Source organism: Pseudophryne corroboree, chromosome 6 (genome assembly GCF_028390025.1).
Source record: "Pseudophryne corroboree isolate aPseCor3 chromosome 6, aPseCor3.hap2, whole genome shotgun sequence".
Lineage (NCBI taxonomy): Eukaryota > Metazoa > Chordata > Amphibia > Anura > Myobatrachidae > Pseudophryne > Pseudophryne corroboree.
Genome location: NC_086449.1, coordinates 565,235,666 through 565,262,890, shown reverse-complemented (window position 1 = coordinate 565,262,890; position 27,225 = coordinate 565,235,666). Strand labels below are relative to the sequence as shown.

Sequence of the window (27,225 nt, the reverse complement as noted above, 5' to 3'; positions counted from 1 at the left end):
ACTCTGATGAAGGATTAAATTATCCGAAACGTTAGTACTGTATGTGGTGGTACAGTGTCAGTTTATTGATAAAGGTCCAGAGAGTGCCGCCTCCATTGCTACTTTTATTAATATTTACTGAGGAGGGCACCGTGGCTGCTGCTGATTGTGTGAGTGCCGGGAACTTTGTACTGTATATATATATATATATATATATATATATATATATATATATATTTGGAATATTGCCTGAGGGTTAGTGAGTGGAGAGAGGCTGTAAGAGGCTCTTGCTGATTATAAGTACTGTGACACGCAAGGCTATATTACAGACATGGATTGATGCAGCACCTCCCACGTTACAATTATTTCAAGATAAACTTTTCCATGTTTTCAACATGGATTGGACGGAAGCCATATTGGAGAAGGACAAACGTCTAGTCAAGTTTTTCGAAACTTGGGAGAGCTACTGTACATCACTACTTTGAATCTTTATATCCGGCGTAAAATTCTATGCAACAAACTCAACAATACAATATTTGAGAAATTTCGGGGGACCCTCCGATAAACAGTGCATCCTGAACCCTTACTCTATGAGGTCGCGGTTGGCTCCTCGGTTCTGTCGCCTTGCTTCTGCTCCACTATTTAAAATATGAGCATGGGGAAATTTAGAAGAGTATTATTGGTTTTTTTTTGTACCATATGACAAAATGTCCTTTATTTTAGTTCGATGATGCAATAGTTTTATGTTGTAAACAACCTGTAATAACTCATGTATTCTCAAATTAGCATACATAAAGGTGTGGATTCATGGTTGGTTTCATACTGTATTAGAAAAACAATGTAATTTTCAACTGAGAACATTTTTACAATCTTTTTAGTGATTATACATTCATAAATGTTCTATGTTCTGATGTTACTTCACAGTTGCTTTCATAGTGGACTACAAGATGTTCATAAATATTGTAAATGTCATATTCAAATAGTGTTACAATAAAAACTTTATTTAAAAAACCTCTGTTTTCACTTTTCCTAGGATAATGAGCTAAAAATCAGAATTCGTGGTGGCAAAAAGAGAGCGAAGATTCTACAGAAGAATCTAATTGCCTCTAATGGAATCATACACATAATTGATAAGGCTATGGATTTTGTGGAGCCAACCCTCGAGAGCAACACTAAAGTAAGTAATCTGTTTAGTTATGGATTAAAATACATATTAAGGAGCAGGTAAATTTATAACCATTGTCTTTATTTCATGGTTGTTAATATACAAACTATGAAATATCTTGTGGCATGCATCTTATTTATAAAAATATCTTACCTCTTCTTATCAAAAATGACTGCAGGTGTGTAACACCTACTTCCCACATTATTTAGCTTGGTTTTACTTTATAAATATTGCAAACTGGCAGCGTTCTTTCCAGTGTGTTACACTGTTTAAAAAAGAAAAATGTTTATGGCTAGGCTCCAAGCAATCACAAAGGAGTAAATATCGTGGGGCATCTGTAATAGGGTCCAAGTTTGCCAGAGAGGCGGAATACCGGCCGACCTCGGATGTTTTTTTAAAGTGTCAATCATTTACAAGGCAAAACCATGTCTTGTAAATGATTACCGCCTTTAAAAAAACGTCCGAAATTGGCCGGCATCCCAAACCTCCGGCAAACTCGGACCCTATTAGTTATTCCCCCATACCTTCAGTAATACTCTTGTCACACCTACAACTTTTTCAAAGAAGACGTTATGGTAAATCCAAAACAAAAGTTTGTATTGTATTATTTTTTAGGAGACAATCATGGAAATATTACAGGAAAATGGAAGATACAATCGTTTTAGGTCACTGCTGGAGGTGAGCTATTACTGTTTTATGTATTTTTTTATAAATATTTTTAATTTGTTTTATATGTATATTTTTATCTTGTGTATCATATGCTTTCCTAACAGAAATCGAACCTTGGGTCATATTTAGAGAAAGAAGGACCTTACACAGTTTTTGTTCCCAATAATGATGCCCTTTCTGGAATGGAAAATGGAACTCTGGACTACCTGCTATCTAATGAGGTCTAATCCTTGATTTCACTGCCTCTTTGTCATTATTTATTACACAATGGATGTAGAAAACAGACATGGGATTTTATAGATTAGTTATACTGTTAATGCTTATTATGGTTTTTTTTTTTTTATGTGTACAGGGCTCTAGGAAACTTCTGGAACTCATGAGGTACCATGTTGTTTCATCTGCTGAGGTCAGTTTACTTTATCATTATGTTACACTAAATCAATAAGTTGTGTACCTAGGCTAATGAGGGATTCATTTTATTGTCACAATTATTAATTTGAATGTAAAAGTTTTAGTTTGACAAAGAAAATTGTGTAGTGCACAACAGCGGGAGCTGTGTAGCACAAGGCCATACATTGGGGCCTAGCAAGTGCAGCCAATGCAGAATGGTGATATTAGCATACTGTGGTGAAGAAAGGTAACACTACTGTACATTGGGCCTCATTCCGAGTTGATCGCACGCTGCTGATTTTCACAGCGCAGTGATCAGGTTACTATTGCACATGTGTATGCACCGCAATGCGCACGCGCGTTGTAAGGGTACAAACAGCATTGTTGCTGTGCAATGCTCCTAGCGACGATTCCATTCGCACAGCCATTCGCAAGGAGATTGACAGAAAGAAGGCGTTTATGGGTCTCAACCGACCGTTTTCTGGGAGTGGTAGGGAAAACGCAGGCATGTCCAGGCGTTTGCAGGGCGGGTGTCTGACGTCAATTCCGGGACCGGACAGGCTGAAGTGATCACAAGGACCTACTCAGAAACTGCCAAAAACTTTTTCATCCCGCTCGGCTGCAAATGCGATCACACACTTGCAAAGCGAAAATACACTCCCCCGTGGGCGGCAACTATACGTTTGCATGGCTGCAAAAAGTATCTAGTGAGCGATCAACTCGGAATGAGGGCCATTGTACATATATGGAGTTATATATCCACCTGTATAAAAAATGTTTTCAATATTTTTGGTAAATCTGTAGTAATCATATTTTGTTATCTACAGCTGGATGTTGCAAACATTATATCATCAACTCAAATTATGAGCATGGCAAACCAGCTAATCCAGTTTAACACAACCAGTAACGTAAGTAATAGAGGGGTGCTAACCACTTGTAGATGTTTATGCTAGATATAAACGAAATACAGATAAAATATTAGACCCTCTGCTTGAGATATTCCCTTTCAGCTATCTCTTCAGTACTAAATATGTACTAGGTATAATGTTTTTTATCATGAATCACCTACTTAGAGATACATTGGAGCGTATAAGGGACATATAAGATGTTTTTGTGGAATTTCCTGTAAATGTAAGTACTGTATATCCGGGATGTATTACCCGGGTTACACAACAGATATCGGAGATATCTCCTACAGTTTCCCGGTTTCTGATTGTGATAGCAGTCTCCCTAGGTTTCTATGGAGACCTACTATATTGTAAGATTTACCAAGTACCGGAATGTGATTTATTACTGTATCCCTCCCCAGTAATGTCCAGTTGTGCATGCAGTGATTGATTACTACGCTGCGCGGTAGGCCACCTGAGGTCCATCGTCACAGGAGATCGTGTCCCTGGATGGGGTTTTTTATTTATACATCTGGGCGATACAGAATTTCTAATTCCATACAGTTGCAGTCAGAAATTATAGTTATCATGTCTAATACCCAATAAATAATGAATGGGCCCCTAAGTAACATTTTGTAGTCTCTTATTAAGAGGTTTTTTTAGGACTTTGTAAATTGTCACTTCTGAGAACAGTAGTCCTTGGAGTTAATGCTTTACCACTGGACAAGTGCTGAGGTGACCCACAGGCAGACATTTTGACTTTGAAGCACCTTTAGGAACAAATGTAAAATCATGAAGCTTTTGCATCAGTTTCACAGACAGAAACTTCTAGTTTTATATTAATTTGTGAGGCACATTACTGAAATACTTTTGCTCTCAATACTTAATACGGTAACTGGATTAAGAACTAGCAGTTTCAGTTGTTTCTATGTACACATGGATGCCAAGAGAGGTGGTAGTTTTCAGAATGTGCATGTAACCCCTGTGAACAATAGTGACATACGGGGACATGTACTAAGCAGTGATAAAAGTGGAGAAGTGTGCCAGTGGAGAAGTTGCCCATGGCAACCAATCAGCTGCTCTGTATACAGTTATAGTATGCAAATTTTAAATGTTATATCAAAGCTGATTGGTTGCCATGGGCAACTTCTCCACTGGCCCACTTCTCCTCTTTTATCACTGCTTAGTACATGTCCCTCTTAGGGGTCTATTTACTAAGCCTTGGATGGAGATAAAGGGGAAGGAGATAAAGTCACAGCCAATCAGCTCCTAACTGTCATATAAAAGACTGTGTTTGAAAACTGACAGCTAGGAGCTGGTTGGTTGGTATTTTATCTCCGTCCACTTTATCTCCATCCAAGGCTTAGTAAATAGAACACTTAGGGTGGCATGGTGAAAAAAACATGCCTCCTCTGGTGGCAACACACCCCTAGTACCAGTGCCAACCAGTGTTTGAGTGGTAACAGTAGTATAAAATCTAGTAGACTTACTAAAGTAATTTAACTCTGTGTTTTATCGTATTATTTTGTGGAGAAGAACCACATTTATATTATATGTCTATGTTCAAACGTCAGACGATTCAAATAAAATTACATCATACAATACAGACTATTTGGTTTCTTAATCGATCTTAGTGTTACTGTACTTTAATAATGTTTTGCTCATATGCAGATCACAATCTAGTATTATTATTATTATTATTAATTTATTACCAGTTATTTATATAGCGCACACATATTCCACAGCACTTTACAGAGAATATTTGCTCATTCACATCAGTCCCTGCCCCAGCGGAGCTTCCAATCTATATCCCCTATCACATGTACACGCACACATATTCACGCTAGGGTTAATTTTGTTGGGAGCCATTTAACCTACGAGTATATTTTTGGATTGTGGGAGGAAACCGGAGTACCCGGAGGAAACCCACGCAAGTACGTATATTGGCTATAACAAATATATTTATAAAGAAAGTCAAAATGATTGATTCTATATGATCCCAAACTTGTATTTGTGTTGTTGATTTTCATAACTAATTTAAATTAATTTCTTAAATATGTAAGCCATAGATATAAATATTATTATATTAATTGGATGCATCATCAATCTTCTTAACTTAAAGGGAAAAATTTTAGTCAATGGAGAAGAGGTTGAAGAAGCTGATGTTGCAGCAAAAAATGGCCGAATTTATACTCTGGGTGGTGTTCTTATTCCTCCTTCTATACTACCCATCCTGCCACACCGATGTGATGAAACTAAACATGAGCTAAAACTTGTAAGTACATTTTTATTAGTATTAGCCAAGGACATGTACCTTTAATAGTTGCAGGAGCATGCCCAAATATTCTGCGACTCATAAATGAGAAATATTTTTCATATTAAAGTTACCAGATCACTTTATTAAGAAGGGTGTTCGATTGCCACAGGGTATTGAGCACTTTTAAGCGAAAGGGGTGTGAATTTGACCAGGTGAAGGGTGCGAATTGAGCTGCCACTGAATGCGTTTTAACTCTGCAGCAACTGCAATTTGCCCCCTTCACCCATAATTGAATTCCCCCTTAGTGTGACTCTGAGTGCCTTATTCAATTCTACGTGAGCTGCCACCAGCACATTTTTTTGTCCAGCTCCGGTAGTCTTCATAGGCTGTGAGCAGGATCACTACTATTACCATTCTTTTTATAAAGCAGAGATAAAAGGGTGGTATTTTAGTAAAATATTGCATTCATTTACAACATTTTAGGGGATCCGTTCAATTTGCCAGCTGTCGGGATCCCGGCGATCAGGATACCGACGCCAGAATCCTGACAGCTGGCAATGCCACCAGCCGAAATCCTAGCAAACCAGGACTATTCCCACTTGTGGGTGTCCACAACACCCATAGAGTGGGAATAGATCCTGTGGCGAGTGCAGCAAGCCACCGAGCCCACAAGGGGATTCTTAGCGCTCGCCCTGCTGCCAGCATTCTGGTAGATGGGATGCCGCTGTCGGGATTTTGACAGCCGGCATCCCGTCCGGCGGTAAATCATATGTATTCCCATTTTAGGACTGCTTTCTGTTTATTCGGCATTTATGGAACACCTTTAGCTACTATTCTGTAAAACATATTACCTGCTTGCATAGAACACATTTTATTATGAATGTACCTCCACTTTCTACTTTCTCCAAGTTTAGGGAGCACCAACTACTTTGGATGGTCATTACGAACACGTTATAAACTAATAGTCACTTGCCAATCTTGCTTGATCTCCTAAAAACTCGCTGTTTATGAATTAGTGAAGTAGTTTTTCTCAATTAACTTTTATTCCTTATAGCAGCATATCATAGAAATACAAAATATTTTTTTTGGCCACATTTAACATAAATGTTTAGCTAGGACAGCACTTCCAATATACAATTCTAGCAAAGAGTGTCATAATAGTTTTAACTTCTTGGTTCAGACTGGGCTTACTTAAAAGACAAGCCTACTGTATATGTTGCCGGAAAGGGATATGAAGATCCTGCCTATTATCAGGGTAATATTGTGATCCCTAGGACACTGCTTTCCCGATGTGACTGATAATCACCTGGATGCCAAGTAGAACACCTGATCAATACAAACATGTCATTCTGGGCATATACTGTCAGATAAATGTCTGTTAGACCAACAGACATTTTACCTGACATGCTGACACTCATCAGATGTTGTAAGCTATACACTGAGATATCTCACAGTGACTATGGGGGACATGTACTAAGAAATGATAAAAATGGAGAAGTGAGTCAGTGGAGAAGTTGCCCATGGCAACCAATCAGCATTGACATAATATTAAAATTTGCATACTATAAATGTATACAGAGGAGCTGATTGGTTGCCATGGGTAACTTCTCCACTGGCTCACTTCTCCACTTTTATCACTGCTTAATACATGTACCACTATGGACACGATATCTGCTCCCCTACCTAAGGAGGGGACATTTTGCAGCTCCTCCACTATGAAGGAGCAGGGATAATGTTGGGCACATACACTACCAGATGCGGCTGACTAATTATCGGATTAGTGGAGCATGCTAGAAGATTTTTTATGTCTTACATCGGTCAGTCGCAGCTATACATTGTGCAATTATTGTCCTAATACACCAATAATCAGTGGATCTGGGTGATAATTGCGCAATGTATGCCCTGCTTAAATTGGGCGCTTTTGGCCTCCTAAGTGTGGGAGAGCTCCTCATGTAAATTATGGCAAGAAAATAATTCAGGATTAAAAAAATGACCAGAGAATAGGTGGCTGAGGGCTGAGCCCTCAAAATGGTGAGGAAGAGGTGGAGACTGTCTCTGCTACTATACTAGCTTGGCTGGTGGGGTGACTGAGATTCAGTTCATGAAGCATCAAAGAAGCATGTCTGCCATCAATCTCTGCCAAAACCTGACCCACGCCCCTGCCGCCAAGCCATTACTGAAATGTTTTTGCATACCCCAGGATATCACAGCAAGTAAACCTAGAAGAACTTGTCTCCAAGATTAAGAACTACTGTCCTAGAGGCAAAAGATCAGACATTGAAGTTATCACAACAATGTATATTGTGGAATGCTAAATAAACTATCACAAACAGCTAAATTATGTTTATTATAAAATAAGATTGTCACTACCTTCTATAAGAATGGAATCTAAGAAAGCAAAGGTGTTCACCAGAGCCTGCTGCGAGGTGGGATGGACTTGGTTGCTTTGCTGGCCAGGTCATCTGATCCTATAGAAGGTTCTTGATGAGGAGGATAAACACAATATTGCAAGATGGTAAATGCAAATGAATAACCATGTACACAGTAGTACACACAAACACAAAGCCCCAACTAAACAAAATCGTCTGCCTCTAGACTCCTTAACCTCACTTCTTCACTTGGTCTCTCCCAGTGGACCAGCTCACCCTCCCACGTGAACAGGAGCTCACTGGATCTGGTTTTCACTCACTGTTGCGATATTTCTGATTTTTCCAATTCCCCTTTTCCCCTCTCTGACCACCACCTGCTCTCTTTCAACTTATCTATCTCTGCTTCCCCATCTCTCCCTCCTAAGGCTTCCATCACCAAGCGTAACATTGAGGCTGTTGACACCTCATCCCTATCCTCCTTGTTCGACTCACTTCTCTCTCCTCTTCTCTCTCTCACATGCCCTGAACAAGCCACATCCCTATACAATGTATCTCTTACTTCTGCTCTTGACTGTTGCTCCACCAACCACTATTCACCTTTGCAGATCAACACCTCAACCCTGGCACACTAAATGCACCAGATATCTACAAAAATGCTCACGTACTGCCGGGCGACAGTGGGGGAAATCACGCTCTAAGGCAGACTTCCTCCATTTTAAATTTATGCTCTCATCCTTCAGTGCTGCCCTTTCCCTCGCTAAACAATCATACTTCAAAATTCTCATCTCTATCCAGTCTTCCAACCCCCGGCGCCTCTTTGCCACTGTTAACTCCCTCCTCTGCCCACCACCACCTCCTCTCCCTTCCTCATTGTCTGCTCTTGACTTTGCCACTTACTTCACAGCCAAGATTGACTCCATACGTCAGGATATCACATCCCACCAGACCAGCCACCACCCATCCCTTTCCACCCCTCCCCTTCCCTCTCACCAACTCTGACATCTTTCTCCCATGTATCTGGTGATTAAGTCATGGCCCTCATCCGTTCCGCCCCACTTGACTCTATCCCCTCCCACCTCCTCTGCTACCTTGCTCCTTCTGCCTGTTCCCATCTTGCCCACCTTCTCAGTCTCTCTCTCTCATCAGGCACTGTCCCCTCTGCCTTCAAGCATGCTCTTGTCTCCCCTATTCTTATAAAACCTACCCTTGATGCAACACCCTCTACAACTATTGACCCATCTCTCTCCTCCCTTTTGCCTCCAAACTCCTTGAGCGTATTGTCTATAAACTCCTCACTGCCTTTCTATCCTCTCACTCACTGCTTGACCCATTCCAGTCTGCTTTCCGTTCTCTCCACTCCACTGAAACTGCCCTCACAAAAGTCTGCAATGACCTCCATGCAGCCAAATCTAAGGGCCACTAGTCTCTGCTTATTCTTCTTGACCTCTCTGCTGCTTTTGACACTGTGGACCACCCTCTCCTTCTGCAAATCCTTCACTCTCTTGGTTTGCATGATACTGCCCTCTCCTGGCTGTCCTCCTACCTCTCTGATCGTTCCTTCTCTGTCTCCTCTCATGACACTACCTCCCCCCACTTCCACTAACTGTTGGTGTCCCCCAAGGCTCTGTTCTTGATCCTCTCCTTTTCTCTCTCTATACGTCCTCTTTAGGTGAACTCATTAGTTCTTTTAACATCCAATATCACCTCTATGCTGATGACACTCAAATCTACCTTTCCTCCCCTGATCTCTCCCTGGCTCTCCTCACTCGTGTATCCAACTCTCTCTACTATCTCTTCCTGGATGTCCCAGTGCTTTCTTAAACTCCACATGTCTAAGACTGAGCTGATCATCTTCCCACCCTCCTGCACAACCTCACCTCCTACAATCTCATTATCCATTGATGGCATGACTATCTCCTCTAGCCCCCAAGTACGCTGTCTTTGCGTAACCCTTGACTCCTCCCTTTCCTTCAAACCACACATTCAGCACCTCTCACAAACCTGTCATTTTCATCTCAAAAACATTTCCAGGATCAGACCTTTTCTCAGCCAGGATGCCACCAAGACCATTATTCACTCACTAATTATTTCCAGACTGGATTACTGTAATCTCCTCCTAACTGGCCTCCCTGACAATTACCTCTCTACTCCAAACTATCCTCAATGCTGCAGCACGCCTCACCTTCCAAACCAAACGCACTACATCCACCTCCCCTCTCCTACAAGCCCTTCACTGGCTTCCCTTCCCTTTCAGAATCCAATTCAAACTTCTCACACTCACTTACAAAGCCCTCACCCACTCCTCTCCCATTTACATCTCTGAACTTATCTCCCTTTTCTCTCCCACCCGTCCTCTTCGCTCTGCTAATGCACGCCGACTCTCCTCTCTTCTGATTACTTCCTCCCACTCCTATCTCCAATATTTTTCACATGCTGCTCCCTTACTCTGGAATTCTTTACCTCTCCCCCTCAGACTCTCCCCCTCCCTACAGAACTTCAAACGGGCTCTTAAGACCCACTTCTTTACTAAACCCAGCCAAACCTCATCCTAACCCTCTGTCCCATGCTCAGTCTAACCCATCTGTACCACCCCTGTTTGTCTGCCCCTCCCCTGTAGAATGTAAGCTCTTGCGAGTAGGGCTCTCTTCCTTCATGTGCTTATCCTTTTCTTACTAGAATAATCCTCAACAGCCCAAATCCTGCACTTTTTTGGCCACCTTGAAACTTATCTCTATGTCGTCTACTGATGTAGTTATGCTTAGTTACCCTGTACTTGTCCTATATTGCCTTCAACTGTAAGTCACTGTTTTCCTGTCTTGATTATGTGCATATGTACTCTGTAATTGGGCGCTGCGGAACCCTTGTGGCGCCATAAAAATAAAAGGATAATAATAATAATAATAATAATAAACTGCCTAATGGAATCTAAACTACCTAAGACTTTACCACCAAGTCTAAACTCCCTAACCAAAACTAAACTAATCTAATGGATGGGAATTTATCACTACCTAGTCTAAACTGTATACAGAAGCTAACATAGTAAAATTATAAATACTTAATCTAAACTGCCTAATACCCATCTAAACAACTCTTAAGTATATCAGTGGCACACACATAGGGGGTTTCTGAGTACCCTGAAAACCCCCTTGACAGACTGTTGTTTTTTCACAAGTCATGCCAAAATACCAATATGACATTAGAATTCCATCATTCTGTCACCCGCCCCAAAAATCCAGCATTTTGCTGTGAAGGGGAGGAGTCTAATGACATGACACCTCTATCTACAGGCTGCAGTTGCTGTATGGTAAGTGTGCATGTAATGTATGAACAAGAAATTCATGTGTGATGAAATAAATATATATATATATATATATATATATATATACAGAGAGAGAGAGAGAGAGAGAGAGAGAGAGAGAGAGAGAGAGAGAGAGAGAGAGTAAGGAATGTAACACAATGGCACTCAGAATTAGATGCAATAAACCAACGTGTTGATTGTGCAAACAGCAATGTTTAAAATCAAGTGTGATTCTTTTTCAAGCTCAACAAAGTATGTTACTAACTGACCTACATTTAAATCTTAAAAGTGCCCCCAAAACTGCTTAATTGATGACATCATACAAGTGTCCATCATCCTTACAACAATAAACAGCATATTAACTTACCATGCAGTGTAAGTTGTTACAATACAATATCTCTCAAATATGTTGCAACATAATTACAAGTAAACACAGTGAAGCAAGATGATTTATGGTATATATATATAAAAAAAAAACTCATGTCGACCTTTTCATGTGTCGACCATTTACATGTGTCGACCATTTGTCTATGTCGACCATGCCAATGTCGACCAATAGTGGTCGACCTAATGACTGTCGACCATAACATGGTCGACCATTCATACCGGAACCCGTACACACTATGCACTATCGTTTACGATCTGCCCGGTTCCAAACGATATTGTATAGTGTGTACGCTCGATATAGGGTCCGATGCATGCTCCTGCAGGTAGTATGCTGCATCTCACGTCGGCCCTGCATGCAGGCCTAATGTGCAATGTGCGATGTTGCATATGAGGGCCATGATGCAGAATGCAGCATGGCCCCGCTCCTCCCCCCGACGCAGCTCATCGCAGCCAACATCGGCAAGTGTGTATGCACTTGCCAATGTCTGGGTCCCGACGCAAGCGATGTCGCATCGTGCAGATATCACACTGATGTGTACATAGCTTAAGATTTGACTCAATGATTTCACCTGCAGGCAATAAGAACTGTGGTTAATCACCTGTCAGTTTTGTGAAGGCAAGGCAGTGATACGCCTTGCTTACATGTTCTCATCTGAACTTGGTAAATGTTAGAAAATGTGCTATCATTGTGCCAATTGTTATTTGGATGGTTCTTACTCTGTTTAAGGCAGTAACTTCTTTCAGTATAAACCTCACCAGGTTCTATTTTGTTAGGGCGCATGTGTCTCCTGCGGCCTGGTCCTCCTAAGTAAATGCCCACGAGGATCAGAAAGTACAGTAAGTACCTATATTTCTACATTTTATTTTAATTTGTAGTAGTGGATCTGCATAACATGAATTAATACAATACACATCACTTTTTATTCTAGTCTCTTTTCGCATTCAAGTGTTCATTCTGGAATTCTGTTATGGGGAGTGATTTTCCCAGAGCTGGCTGTTCTAGGTATTGCAATTACACTATTACGGTAAGTGGGTGTCTCCCTTTAAGGAATTAATTCAAATTGCACAATCATCAAAGGAAAACTGATAGGAAGGGTTATCAGGAGGTGCATGATCAGGTATCGTTTAGTTTCTTTTCCCGCCACATGTATACCCCATATGGGATGCAGTCAGGATGCCAGAGATTGGGTTGCTGGCAGTCGTAATCCCGACACATGCTCATGTTGCCATCGCCAGAAGTCTGACACCGGTTGAAATGCTGACATCGGAATCCTGACCACCGGCATCCTGATCATAAGTATGCAGGGACTGTCAGCATTAGCCCGCAGGTGGGAGGGTTAGAGATAGGCTGTGTGGGGGAGAGATAGGGTTAAGCTGCAGGAATGGAGGGTTAGGGATAGAGGGGTATTGGGAAAGGGTAAGTATACTTACTTAGTCTCTGTCTGGATTGTCTCCATCGGGATGCCGCAGACGGTCTTCTAATTGCCAGCGTACCATACGCTGGGATGCCATATCCCACCCAGCCATATAGATTAATGGGAATTAACACTATTGCATTGATAGGTTAATGTTGTGCCAATTTCACTAATTGTATTGTAACCATCTTGCAGGTGCCCAAGTGTTGTAAAGGGTTTCATGGCCCTGAATGTAGACCCTGTCCCGGGGGCTTTTCTAATGCTTGCTCTGGAAATGGAGAGGTAAATATATTTTATAAGTTGAAAAGTATGATTCTCCAATAAGAAGTATCCCCTATTGCTAATTACAGTATGTCTGTAGTGATAATACAGTATAATGTACATTTTATAGCAACTTTCCACAGTAAGTTATCTCCTACTGTGGTGGGATGCGGGAAGTAGGAGAAGCTGGGATCCCTGGTCACTTACAACTCTCTCCCCCCTCCTATCTCTGGTCAGGGAGCTCCATCGGAATCTCATGAAACCTAATACTCCTGTGTCTGACTGTACTGCATACTGTTAGACTCGCATTTTGGCTGCCTGGTTCTGCTGCTGCACAAGAGGGAGTGCTCGTGACAAAGGGGGGCCCGGGGTACAGTATCCCCAGCACCCCCCCCCCCCCTTTTTAATATGGCTATGACACAAGTAGATTCCCATCAATTGGATGTAAAAAAAAACAATTTTTATTTATTCATTCATTAACTTTAGATATTTAGTGCCCACTTTTGTGTCAAATCTTTTTTTCCTGCAAACTAAATACATTTGTAATTATGAGCGTCTCTAAAGTAATTTCTTTTAGAATTTAATAAATAAATGGTGTGGTGGCTGGAAATACCCAGGTTTTGGATTGTATGCTATATCTTGCCTTAGGTTCTATTTAGTAGAAGACTGGTAATGTTGTCACACATTCTTCCAAGTATCTGAAAAAAGAACTGAAAAATATCAATCAGCTTAGAAAAGTTTGGGAAAGGTGAAAGTGGGAATATTTTCAAAAAAACTCCAATACTATTACTTGATATTTGGCAATGATGCTTGTAGTATTATTATTATTATTATTATTATTATTATTACTATTTTTATTATTTATATGGCGTGACACGGGTTTCACAGATACTTGCAAAGTACTTATGCAAAAAAAATGAAAACAAAACAAAAAGAAAACAAAGAATGCAAAAGACATTGCTTCATATGCAGTCATACACACAGAAGTAGCGCTGCCCAATGAGAAAAAGGTTTGGTGCCATTGTGGGCATGGGGAGGGCGGGGTTGGTGAAGGTACAAGTGAGGGAGGGAAAAAGCATATGAGGGAAGATGGTCCTGCTCCTGAGAGATTACAATCTATAGGGGCAGTGCAGGCAGATAGAGGTGACACAGAGGGAACTGTATTAAGAAAAATTTTGGTTAATAATATTGTGATCAATTCTGTTTTTGCTGATCAATGACTCTTCTTTCCCTGTCTTAGTGTATGGATGGCATGACAGGGAATGGGACCTGTATTTGTGATGAGGCATTTACTGGTTCTGACTGTCGACGTTGTTTAGATAACAAAATGTATGGACTTCGATGTGACAAAAGTAAGAAGTATACAGTGACTTGTCTGAGGAAATTGTCTCTAATACTATTTGTTAGTACGGGATTACAGTTAATTTCCTGACTGTCGAGATCCCGGCGGTCGAAATACGGATGCTGAAATCCCGACACCTGTTGAAAAGCTGGCGGTCGGAATCCCGAACGACGCCCAAAATCCCCACTTGGATGGTCCGCAACACCACCCGAGGCAAGGGGGACACGCTGCACTCGAGGTCAGGATTCCGGTGTCGGTATTTCGACCGCCAGGATCCCGACAGTCGGGATTTCATACCGAATCCGTTAGTACTTGTAACATTGCATCCATATACAGTACTTTATGTCTGCATAATGTCATAAAATTCATTGTACACTCACATATGGTTTCTGCCACTTACAGTATGTGTCCCACTTTTCCAGGACGGTCTTGGTTTCCATAAAAGAATTTAAAAAAATCCATCATTTTAATGCACCTTAATGAATTATGTGGGAATTATGTGGGAATAGATACTGTACTTATTTTACAGTATCTTGCACAAAATAAAAGTAATACAGCAGCTCAGCATATGTTGTGTCATATAGTGCCCTGGGTTTTATATTTACAAAATATTGCAATCACTACTGGAAGTCGGGCTAGACTTCCAGTAGAGATTGCAATATTTTTTTTTCCCTATAGAGCAGGATTTAACACTCTTCTGAGAGAAGTCCTCACACAATACAAAGGGAATATGTAACCATAAAATGAAACACCTACCACAAAATACTTATAATTATTAGAACTTTAAACCTTTTACTGCTGCAGCATTGAGCAACAGTGTGTAATCATTGTGTGATAACCATATCTACTGTACATACACACTTGGAGGCTGATGCAAAATGAGAACAACTGTAGTTTGTGCAGCATATGTACATTCTCTCTGCCCATGTGATTGCAGGCATACAGTATAAGTGGGAGGCTGCATATATGAACCTTTGCAGATTTGTCTGGCTCTTTTTGGCCGCTAGAGTATTGTGAGGCCAAACAGAGAAGGAAGCATTTTCTAGTAGGCCAAGTACTATAAGGGCATGCACACAATTTGGAACCAATGAAGGCCAGGGTTGGTGGGGCATATGCAGTATGCCTGAGAAAGTCATATAATTGGTGGAAGGTCAAGGGCAGGTGCAAATACCAGATGATGATGATGATGACAGTCGCCTGCAGGAGTAGTGACCGGCTAATGATTGGCAGCTAGCAAAGATGTCACTGATGCTCATAGGTGTCGCCTTTGCTGCTCGTACATACTGTATATTATGGTTTTGCGTCCTTTTTTTTTTTAGCTATTTTGTGTTCAAGTCAGAGTTGTACAGTACCTCCTGTATTAGAGAGGGTTCTTACATGTTGAAGCTTTATAGCTAAAGCATATTTCACAAGCAAAACAAATGGCTGAAATATGGGCAGAAGTGTATGTAACTTATGTGACGTAAAGCATGAGCACATATGCTGACACACATGCATCTTGCGATAGTTGTAGCTTTGCATATACCCACAATTTTGTCTTTTTGGTTCCTGCAAACACATTTCATGCCTGAGATTTGCTGGGCAATTACACCATCCCCTGTGTGTTTACTAAGATCCTTTAAAAGTTTTAAGCGTTAACATTGGTAATTGGCAGTGATACAATCATTTCATATATAAGGCATGGTCATAAGGTCTCCTAATGATACTGGCTTAGCTTAAACTCACATAAGTCATTAAAATGATTACAGAATTATTTACCATAAAAATGAATGTGCGCATTAATTGATAATATAAAATCATTAGAGCATGTTTTGCAGTTTTACTAATGTATTGTTACTTGGGCTTAGAATGTGGATGTATCCATGGAATATGCAATAACCATATAGACAGTGATGGCAGCTGCGTGGCAGGGTCCTGTAAGACCGGATATACAGGGAAATTCTGTGATAAGAAGACTATGCCGTGTGGATCTTTGGTGACCTACTGTCATGCCCATGCAGACTGTGAATACAGCAAAGGGACACCCAGGTACCCTGCACCTGTACCAAGTAAAATACTACCACCAATACATCATATACAGTCATCCATATATCGTTTTCCTACATGATGTCCAATTTGGAATATTTTAATTATTATTATTATTGATACTGTATATTAAGTATAATCATTAGAATCTCTATTTGTGGTAACCTAGCTTTTACAATACTACTTAATTTAAAGTAATTACCCATTATTTTTCTTATTTTATTTTGTGCATTAGCCTTTATTTCTAGCACTGCAGGCCACTGAGGGATTTAGGGTCTGATTCTAAAGGTGGTTACACACTAATAGATATATCTGCAGGTCAATTGATCTGCAGATATATCTATGGACGGATTGGGCAGTGTGTTAAGCATACACACTGCCCGATCCGTCGGGGACTGACGTGATGAACTGGGCGGACATGTACAGACGCCCGCCCAGTTCAGCTGTCAATCACCGCCGGCCGCCGCAGCATGTGTACGGGCGGTCGGACGACCGCCCCGTACACACACAGCGACGCGCCAATATATCAGTAGATATATTGGTCGTCGGCTGTGCTGCGCGGCCGACGCGATACGTCTGTGAACGACGGAGTTCACAGACGTATCGGCCATACACACTGGCCGACGGACCCGCAATATTTCGGCCGTTCAAGAGAAAGGCCGATATATCGACCAGAGTGTACGGGCCTTTAGTTGTAAAAGCACACACAGCAACGTATATTGGTGGTCGCCCATCTGCAGGTTTATATAAATGGTATACAAACTCCTTCGTTTGTGTACTTCTATGCAGACGAAAGTGCAAGGACCCACTCTTAGCGCCTGTGCATGCTGTAATACTGATTGGTGTGCACATGCAGTTCGTGGCGTCACTGGGGGGGGTGCGGGCCGTAGGGGGTGACACTAAAATGCTGGCTCCTCCTCAGTGACAGGAGCCAGATGCTGCAGTGTGACATAACGTGCAGCACTCGGCTCCTGTCACAGTGTAGGAGCCAGCAGTGCAGCCATACAAATCTTGGGGGGAAGTCAGCATCTTCCGGGAGTGATGGAAACGATGTCAGGCCATGAGGCCACATCACTTTCCCAGCAGGCCCCACCCCTGTTCTGTGGCGCATGCCGGTTTATTTTTCCCGCACTGGGTGTCACCAACCCCAATGATGCCTCAGGGTGCAATTTCCCTATAAGATCACAGCCTTCTATGCTTGCGGCTGTGTTTCTGGGAACATAGCCACTTGCATTGTCATGCCCACGACACTCCCATTATACACCTACAGAATGGTCCATTTTTGTATGTACTAGCCACCTCCCACTCACCACCCAAGAATGCCCATCACTTTTCCACCACCTTTCTGGTACCATCTGAAATTATTACAATGGCACCTTAGTGCATACACTCTGTCATAGGGTTTTTATAGCTGTTCGTAAATGCGCAGCTGTAAATAATTGGTCAGCAACATAAACATTGCATTGCATACAGCCCTGATAGGGAGCTTAGTTACCGAATATTGTGGATTGAAGCTATCTCAGCATCCGGTGTCATATAGGGCCTGATTCAGGTTAGTACGTATAGCTGATGGTTTACATACTAACCTGGTGGTGGGGGAACTGCGCATGTGCAGAACGAGTCCTGAATGATCGCTTGCAGTCACCCCGTAGCCGCAGTATGGGGGTCACTCCGAGTTGATCGTAGCTGTGCTAAATTTAGCACAGCTACGATCGTAAACTCAGACATGCGGGGGGACGCCCAGCACAGGGCTAGTCCACCCCGCATGTCAGTGCCGCCCACCCCTGCACAAATACAAAAGCATCGCACAGAGGAGATGCCTTTGTATTTGTGGAGTAACGCCGGCCAGCGCAGCACCAGCGGCTGGCCGGCAGTTATGTGTCGCTGCCGGTGACACGTCACGCAGCCGCCACGCCACGTCCCCCCAACGGTCCGGCCACACCTGCGTTGGCCGGGTCGCTCCCCCTAAACGGCGGCTTAACGCCGCAGTTCAGCCCCCTCCCGCCCAGCGACCGCCTCTGTCTCTGTCTGGGCACCGACGACTGCCATGCGCCGGTGCATGCGCAGTTCCGACCCGATCGCTGTGCTGCAACAAACTGCAGCGAGCGATCAGGTCAGAATGACCACCAATGATTTACATGCTGCCGCGTTTGGTGGCGGAGCGGGGACCTTTATTACAATATGGAGGCATGTGGCCCCTGTTCTGTAGGCTTGCTGAGCACAGGGTCTGCGTTGTTGGAGGTATGATGGCCAGCCTGCGTAAGCTTCATCTTATGCAGATGGCTGGGGGTTGTTACTGTTGTGACCAATGTGTCATATGACGATCCAATCGCAGTGGCTGGCAGGAGGCATCATTTTCTTACAGATTCCTCCTGCTGCATTAGCATATTAGTTGTACGCAGGGCTGTAGAAACTGAATGGATTCCTGGGCCCCGGTAATGAAAGGGGACATGGCCTAATCACGGCATCCCCTTTAAAAAGATTCATTTAGGGAATATTTTTTATGCGCCGCAAAGCGGCACCAACCTGCAGGGGGAGCGCCATGTGCCCTTCAGTGAGGGTCAGATCCAGGGAGGCTGTGTGAGCAGTGTGATCGCTCACCCCACCTTCCCGCTAGAGGAGACGACTTTACTCTGTCAGCTGACATGTAAGGGGGGGGGGGGCTGCCTGACATGTAAGGGTATGACCCAGGCCCCAGCTGTAACCCACCAAGAAGCCCGTGCCCAGGTAATTAGTACCTGCCCCCCTCTCTCTGCACCACTGGTTGTGTGGTACTGCACAGCTGTTTCCCTGCGGCTGTGCAATACCACACATATAAGGACCAGGCCCATATTAAATATATACTTTTTTATTTGTTATAGCATTTACTAGAGTGGTGATCTAGCTCAAAGTAACACTATGAATATGTCTTTCTGTTTGTGTTTCAGTTGTGTCTGTAAACCAGGCTATGATGGGGACGGCATACAGTGTAGAGAAATGGATGCCTGCGTTGCTACTGATAGAGCACTCTGCAATCTCAATGTGAGATGATGCTTTCTGCAAATATATATTTGCTTATCTTGCTGTGCTTAAACAATGAATGATTTTTGTTTCTTGTTATTCAAGGTTTTTTTCTTCTTTTAGACAATTTGCTGGCTGCGATGTGCATTGTTAATATGTCCTGCTCTCTGTATACCTCTATCAGTGTACAGTGCTGTATACAATATTTGATTATTTGGTTAGTTGCAAGTTGCATTTAACTTGGTGGATCTCTGCTTTTAAAAACATTGCACTTGTTCATACTTTGGCATTACTCTTTCAGAACCATAACATGTTACATTAAATGTTTGATATAATGCAGGCTGAATGTATTCCAATGGGCCCAGGAATTCACAAGTGTGTGTGTCGGGCAGGATGGGCTGGTGATGGACTGGACTGCTCAGAGATCAATAATTGTCTCCTTGCAGATAAGGGCGGATGCCACTCAAATGCTACATGTGTATATATTGGCCCTGGCCAGGTAAATAACCAGCCTTATGTTCAATGACATGTATTTTATGTTATATACCAATGTGAACTATATAATGGGTGGAAAAATCATTATGCTCCTGCAAATGATACTATATCCGACACTGTAACAACCAGTTCTGTTCCTCCCATAAGGCAAAATGAGAAACTCGTCTTCAGTAGCACCATCCACAGGACAGGAGACAAGCTTGTCACTTTCCTCCTGGACCCTAATCTGTATCTTCCCACCTCTCCCAGCACTTCTGTTACCGGTCACTCTACAGTGGAACTCGGAGGGACACAGGCTCCTCTGTTCTTTCCTGTACTCACTGCGGTAACTCACAGCAAAACAGCAGTGGGAAGCAGACAAATTACAGTATTTTCTTACATTAACTCCTCTCAGTGTCAGTGACTGCAGTGTTTCACAGTGTCGTACTAGACAGTTTAGTGCCAGAAAGTGCACTGTGCCCCTGAAACCCCATGTTTTAAAGGTCGACAGTGCACACCAAAGGCGTATGCTCAGAAAGGGGCATGGTCTGTTAGGAAAGGGGCATGGTCACACAACAGTACCCCCAATTCAAATTACTCCACACAGTAGTGCAAACTTTTCATGTTATGCCACAGTAGTACCCCTTGTACACCTTATTTCACAGTAGTAAGCCGTTTACAGCCACACAGTACTTCAACCCTAATACACAGTATGCCACACAGCAGTACACCCCTTATACACAGCATACCACACAGTAGTACACCCCTATATGCAGCATGCCACACAGTAGTACACCCCTTATACACAGCATACCACACAGTAGTACACCCCTATATGCAGCATGCCACACAGTATGACACCCCTTATACGTAGCATGCCACACAGTAGTACACCCCTATATGCAGCATGCCACACAGTATGACACCCCTTATACACAGCATACCACACAGTAGTACACCCCTATATGCAGCATGCCACACAGTAGTACACCCCTTATACGTAGCATGCCACACAGTAGTACACCCCTGCAGCATGCCACACAGTTGTATACCCCTTGGCCCTCATTCCGAGTTGATCGCTCGCTAGCTGCTTTTAGCAGCAGTGCAAACGCTAAGCCGCCGCCCTCTGGAAGTGTGTCTTAGCTTAGCAGAAGTGCGAAAGAAAGGATCGCAGGACGACGGCAAAAATTTTTCAAGCAGTTTCAGAGTAGCTGCAGACCTACTCCTACCTTGCGATCACTTCAGTCTATTTAGTTCCTGTTTTGACGTCACAAACATGCCCTGCATTCATACAGCCACTCCCCCGTATCCCCAGGCATGCCTGCGTTTGTATCTGACACGCTTGCGTTTTTCAGCACACTACCGGAAAACGGTAAGTTACCTCCCAGAACCGCCTCATTCCTGTCAATCACTCACTGATCAGCAGTGCGACTGAAAAGCGTCGCTAGACCTTGTGTGAAACTGCATTGGCTTTTGTGAAAGTACTTCGCGCGTGCGCAGTGCGCACCATACGCATGCGCAGAAGTGCCGATTTTTGGCCTGATCGCTGCGCTACGAACAACGGCAGCTAGCGATCAACTCGGAATGAACCCCCTTATACGCACATGCAACACACTAGAAGAACCCTTATACGCAGCATGCCACACAGTAGTACACCGCTTATATGCAGCATGCCACAGAGTATTACACCCCTTATACAGAGCATACCACACTAGTACACCCATTATATGCAGCAGTCCACACAGTAGTACACCCCTTATACACATCATGCCATGAAGTAGTACACCCCATATACACAGTATGCCACACAATTTAATTTATGAATTGGTTAATATATTCTCCCAAAATGTGTGGGATAATTAAACCCATTGGGTAAACAGTAATTCAGTAATAGTCCCCTGCCTACCCCACCCCGCAGGGTGACTCATCAAGCTGCTGCCTCTCTGTCTGCCACTGCTCTGGCTCCCAATGCTCCTCAATTTTTGGGGAGAGGAATCTGGGAGAGAAGTTATGAATGCCCTACTGTCTCTCCCGCCGGTCGCAGTGTCCCGTGTCTCTACCCTCTGCTTTGCAAAGCAGCCGGTGATCACACTGAATAGATGTCATGCGCATGCGCACGGCCTCTATCAGCCCAAGGAGGGGACCCGGGTGCTGTCCAGCAGCTCATGGAGCGCTGGACACGCCCCCAAAACTCTGAAAATGGGAACCGCTGTAATAGGCTACGCCCCCTTACAATGAATCCCCGTCTCTCTACCCAAAGCCACGCCACTTTTCAGCCACGGTCACGCCAGCGGCGCGGCGTGTCTCGATTCCCAAGGGACAGAAGTTGGGAGGTATGATTAAACACTTGATGGTGTATCATTTTACCTCACCCAAAAAATGTAATTTATAGCAGCTCCTACTCTTTCATTTTCCCCATATGTTATGATGTTTCCTTGTTATTTCTACACATACTACAGAGTGACTGCGAGTGCAATAAAGGGTTCCGAGGTGACGGTATGGAGTGCGAGCCAGTTAACACTTGTCTGGAAGAGACTCAGAAGTGCCATGCTTTGGTAATTTTCTTTAAAGTCTTTCACGTAAAAACATACTTTACAAACATTTACCGCAAGGGTATTCAACATGAGACTCTACAACTGTTGTGGAACAACACATCCCAGCATGCATGCTCTGCCACAGTTTTACTATTAGGACATGCTGAAACTGTAGCAGGGCATGCTGGAATATATAGTTCCACAGCATCTGGAGGGCCAAATGTTGAATACGCCTATTGTCATTATCTGTCTCAGTGCACTCTTCATACTTGTAAGTGCTGCATATACACACAGTCGTAAAATATTTACAGCTAGATGAGAGACATCAATGTAAAAGGTAGAGGCAAGAAGGTACAAATTAGTGATGTCAATTTGTGCTGTCCACTGATGTGATTTTTATCTATTTCAGGCGACATGTAAAAAAGTAGCGTCTGGATTCTGGGAGTGTGTTTGCAATGAAGGATATCAAGGAGATGGGAAACTATGTTATGGGAATGTAGGAGATGTAAGTGTTCTCCTATCTAGACAAATATATTGAATATAACTACAATAACAACATTCATTTTTTTTAATAGTATACTTCTTTGAAATTGATCTCCAGTCTTACAGCTGGAAAAAACTTCAAAACATTTTTTTCTTTGCCTATGCATTCAAAATCCTGTTTTCTGTATTGTACTTGTCTACTGTATATTGCTTGCTCCATTGCTTGTTCCTTTTACAGGACTGGCATAAATCTGGAGGAAGGGAGTTTGATGAGGAACCAATGCAATTCAACACCCCCCTTCTCAATCTCCATTTAAACGTTGAAAAACTTGGTTGATTTGTCGGTTCTGTAACATGGAAGAGATAGGTTTCCCTGAGAGAAAAGCAGCTGCACTAGAGAGTGGGATGGGAGATTGACTTGCACTGTCATTTGTAGAGATGCACAGCGGGCATTTTTCGTGTTTTGTGTTTTGGTTTTGGATTCGGGTCCGCGGTCGTGTTTTGGATTCGGATGTGTTTTAGCAAAACCACACTTTCGGGGTTTTGGATTCGGGTGATTTTTTAAAAAAAACCTAAAAAACAGCTTAAATCATAGAATTTGGGGGTAATTTTTATCCTATAGTATTATTAACCTCAATAACAATAATTTCCACTCATTTCCAGTCTATTCTGAACACCTCACACCTCACAATATTGTTTTTAGACCTAAAATTTGCACCGAGGTCGCTGGATGACTAAGCTAAGCGACCCAAGTGGGCGGCACAAACACCTGGTCCATCTAGGAGTGGCACTGCAGTGTCAGACAGGATGGCACTTTAAAAAATAGTCCCCAAACAGCACATGATGCAAAGAAAAAAAGGTGCACCAAGGTCGCTGGATGGCGGTCGCTGGATGGCTAAGCTAAGCGACACAAACACCTGGCCCATCTAGAATTAGACTCCAGTATCATGTGAATTATAAGGCAATATCACTGGAATTATTCGTTCTAATCAATGGAATTATTGGTCCAAATTAGAGATGAGCGCCGGAAATTTTTCGGGTTTTGTGTTTTGGTTTTGGGTTCGGTTCCGCGGCCGTGTTTTGGGTTCGACCGCGTTTTGGCAAAACCTCACCGAATATTTTTTGTCGGATTCGGGTGTGTTTTGGATTCGGGTGTTTTTTTCAAAAAACCCTAAAAAACAGCTTAAATCATAGAATTTGGGGGTAATTTTGATCCCAAAGTATTATTAACCTCAAAAAAACATAATTTACACTCATTTTCAGCCTATTCTGAACACATCACACCTCACAATATTATTTTTAGTCCTAAAATTTGCACCGAGGTCGCTGTGTGAGTAAGATAAGCGACCCTAGTGGCCGACACAAACACCGGGCCCATCTAGGAGTGGCACTGCAGTGTCACGCAGGATGTCCCTTCCAAAAAACCCTCCCCAAACAGCACATGACGCAAAGAAAAAAAGAGGCGCAATGAGGTAGCTGTGTGAGTAAGATTAGCGACCCTAGTGGCCGACACAAACACCGGGCCCATCTAGGAGTGGCACTGCAGTGTCACGCAGGATGTCCCTTCCAAAAAACCCTCCCCAAACAGCACATGACGCAAAGAAAAAAAGAGGCGCAATGAGGTAGCTGACTGTGTGAGAAAGATAAGCGACCCTAGTGGCCGACACAAACACCGGGCCCATCTAGGAGTGGCACTGCAGTGTCACGCAGGATGTCCCTTCCAAAAAACCCTCCCCAAACAGCACATGACGCAAAGAAAAAAAGAGGCGCAATGAGGTAGCTGACTGTGTGAGAAAGATAAGCGACCCTAGTGGCCGACACAAACACCGGGCCCATCTAGGAGTGGCACTGCAGTGTCACGCAGGATGTCCCTTCCAAAAAACCCTCCCCAAACAGCACATGACGCAAAGAAAAAAAGAGGCGCAATGAGGTAGCTGTGTGAGTAAGATTAGCGACCCTAGTGGCCGACACAAACACCGGGCCCATCTAGGAGTGGCACTGCAGTGTCACGCAGGATGTCCCTTCCAAAAAACCCTCCCCAAACAGCACATGACGCAAAGAAAAAAAGAGGCGCAATGAGGTAGCTGACTGTGTGAGAAAGATAAGCGACCCTAGTGGCCGACACAAACACCGGGCCCATCTAGGAGTGGCACTGCAGTGTCACGCAGGATGTCCCTTCCAAAAAACCCTCCCCAAACAGCACATGACGCAAAGAAAAAAAGAGGCGCAATGAGGTAGCTGTGTGAGAAAGATAAGCGACCCTAGTGGCCGACACAAACACCGGGCCCATCTAGGAGTGGCACTGCAGTGTCACGCAGGATGTCCCTTCCAAAAAACCCTCCCCAAACAGCACATGACGCAAAGAAAAATAAAAGAAAAAAGAGGTGCAAGATGGAATTGTCCTTGGGCCCTTCCCACCCACCCTTATGTTGTATAAACAAAACAGGACATGCACACTTTAACCAACCCATCATTTCAGTGACAGGGTCTGCCACACGACTGTGACTGAAATGACGGGTTGGTTTGGACCCCCACCAAAAAAGAAGCAATTAATCTCTCCTTGCACAAACTGGCTCTACAGAGGCAAGATGTCCACCTCATCATCATCCTCCGATATATCACCGTGTACATCCCCCTCCTCACAGATTATCAATTCGTCCCCACTGGAATCCACCATGTCAGCTCCCTGTGTACTTTGTGGAGGCAATTGCTGCTGGTCAATGTCTCCGCGGAGGAATTGATTATAATTCATTTTAATGAACATCATCTTCTCCACATTTTCTGGATGTAACCTCGTACGCCGATTGCTGACAAGGTGAGCGGCGGCACTAAACACTCTTTCGGAGTACACACTTGTGGGAGGGCAACTTAGGTAGAATAAAGCCAGTTTGTGCAAGGGCCTCCAAATTGCCTCTTTTTCCTGCCAGTATAAGTACGGACTGTGTGACGTGCCTACTTGGATGCGGTCACTCATATAATCCTCCACCATTCTATCAATGGTGATAGAATCATATGCAGTGACAGTAGACGACATGTCCGTAATGGTTGTCAGGTCCTTCAGTCCGGACCAGATGTCAGCATCAGCAGTCGCTCCAGACTGCCCTGCATCACCGCCAGCGGGTGGGCTCGGAATTCTGAGCCTTTTCCTCGCACCCCCAGTTGCGGGAGAATGTGAAGGAGGAGATGTTGACAGGTCGCGTTCCGCTTGACTTGACAATTTTCTCACCAGCAGGTCTTTGAAACCCAGCAGACTTGTGTGCGCCGGAAAGAGAGATCCAAGGTAGGTTTTAAATCTAGGATCGAGCACGGTGGCCAAAATGTAGTGCTCTGATTTCAACAGATTGACCACCCGTGAATCCTTGTTAAGCGAATTAAGGGCTCCATCCACAAGTCCCACATGCCTAGCGGAATCGCTCTGTCTTAGCTCCTCCTTCAATGTCTCCAGCTTCTTCTGCAAAAGCCTGATGAGGGGAATGACCTGACTCAGGCTGGCAGTGTCTGAACTGACTTCACGTGTGGCAAGTTCAAAAGGTTGCAGAACCTTGCACAACGTTGAAATCATTCTCCACTGCGCTTGAGACAGGTGCATTCCACCTCCTATATCGTGGTCAGTTGTATAGGCTTGAATGGCCTTTTGCTGCTCCTCCAACCTCTGAAGCATATAGAGGGTTGAATTCCACCTCGTTACCACCTCCTGCTTCAGATGATGGCAGGGCAGGTTCAGGCGTTTTTGGTGGTGCTCCAGTCTTCTGTACGTGCTGCCTGTACGCCGAAAGTGTCCCGCAATTTTTCTGGCCACCGACAGCATCTCTTGCACGCCCCTGTCGTTTTTTAAAAAATTCTGCACCACCAAATTCAAGGTATGTGCAAAACATGGGACGTGCTGGAATTTGCCCAGATGTAATGCACGCACAATATTGCTGGCGTTGTCCGATGCCACAAATCCACAGGAGAGTCCAATTGGGGTAAGCCATTCCGCGATGATCTTCCTCAGTTGCCGTAAGAGGTTTTCAGCTGTGTGCGTATTCTGGAAACCGGTGATACAAAGCGTAGCCTGCCTAGGAACGAGTTGGCGTTTGCGAGATACTGCTACTGGTGCCGCCGCTGCTGTTCTTGCGGCGGGAGTCCATACATCTACCCAGTGGGCTGTCACAGTCATATAGTCCTGACCCTGCCCTGCTCCACTTGTCCACATGTCCGTGGTTAAGTGGACATTGGGTACAGCTGCATTTTTTAGGACACTGGTGACTCTTTTTCTGAGGTCTGTGTACATTTTCGGTATCGCAACCC

At 43.6% G+C, this 27,225-nt stretch overlaps 1 protein-coding gene across 2 annotated transcripts in view; it reads left to right on the top strand.

The window, feature by feature from the left end:
- Positions 1-27,225, top strand: part of STAB2 (stabilin 2) — a 285,642-nt gene that overhangs the window by 75,772 nt on the left and 182,645 nt on the right. For both annotated transcript variants that reach the window (XM_063927783.1, XM_063927784.1), the window contains 15 exons: positions 1,013-1,156; positions 1,760-1,822; positions 1,918-2,034; positions 2,166-2,219; positions 3,031-3,111; positions 5,213-5,365; positions 12,176-12,238; positions 12,331-12,426; positions 13,012-13,098; positions 14,318-14,429; positions 16,267-16,447; positions 19,372-19,465; positions 19,785-19,943; positions 22,378-22,473; positions 22,862-22,957. In XM_063927783.1, the coding sequence (XP_063783853.1) occupies positions 1,013-1,156; positions 1,760-1,822; positions 1,918-2,034; positions 2,166-2,219; positions 3,031-3,111; positions 5,213-5,365; positions 12,176-12,238; positions 12,331-12,426; positions 13,012-13,098; positions 14,318-14,429; positions 16,267-16,447; positions 19,372-19,465; positions 19,785-19,943; positions 22,378-22,473; positions 22,862-22,957 (1,596 nt within the window). The remainder of the gene's footprint in view (positions 1-1,012; positions 1,157-1,759; positions 1,823-1,917; positions 2,035-2,165; positions 2,220-3,030; positions 3,112-5,212; positions 5,366-12,175; positions 12,239-12,330; positions 12,427-13,011; positions 13,099-14,317; positions 14,430-16,266; positions 16,448-19,371; positions 19,466-19,784; positions 19,944-22,377; positions 22,474-22,861; positions 22,958-27,225) is intronic.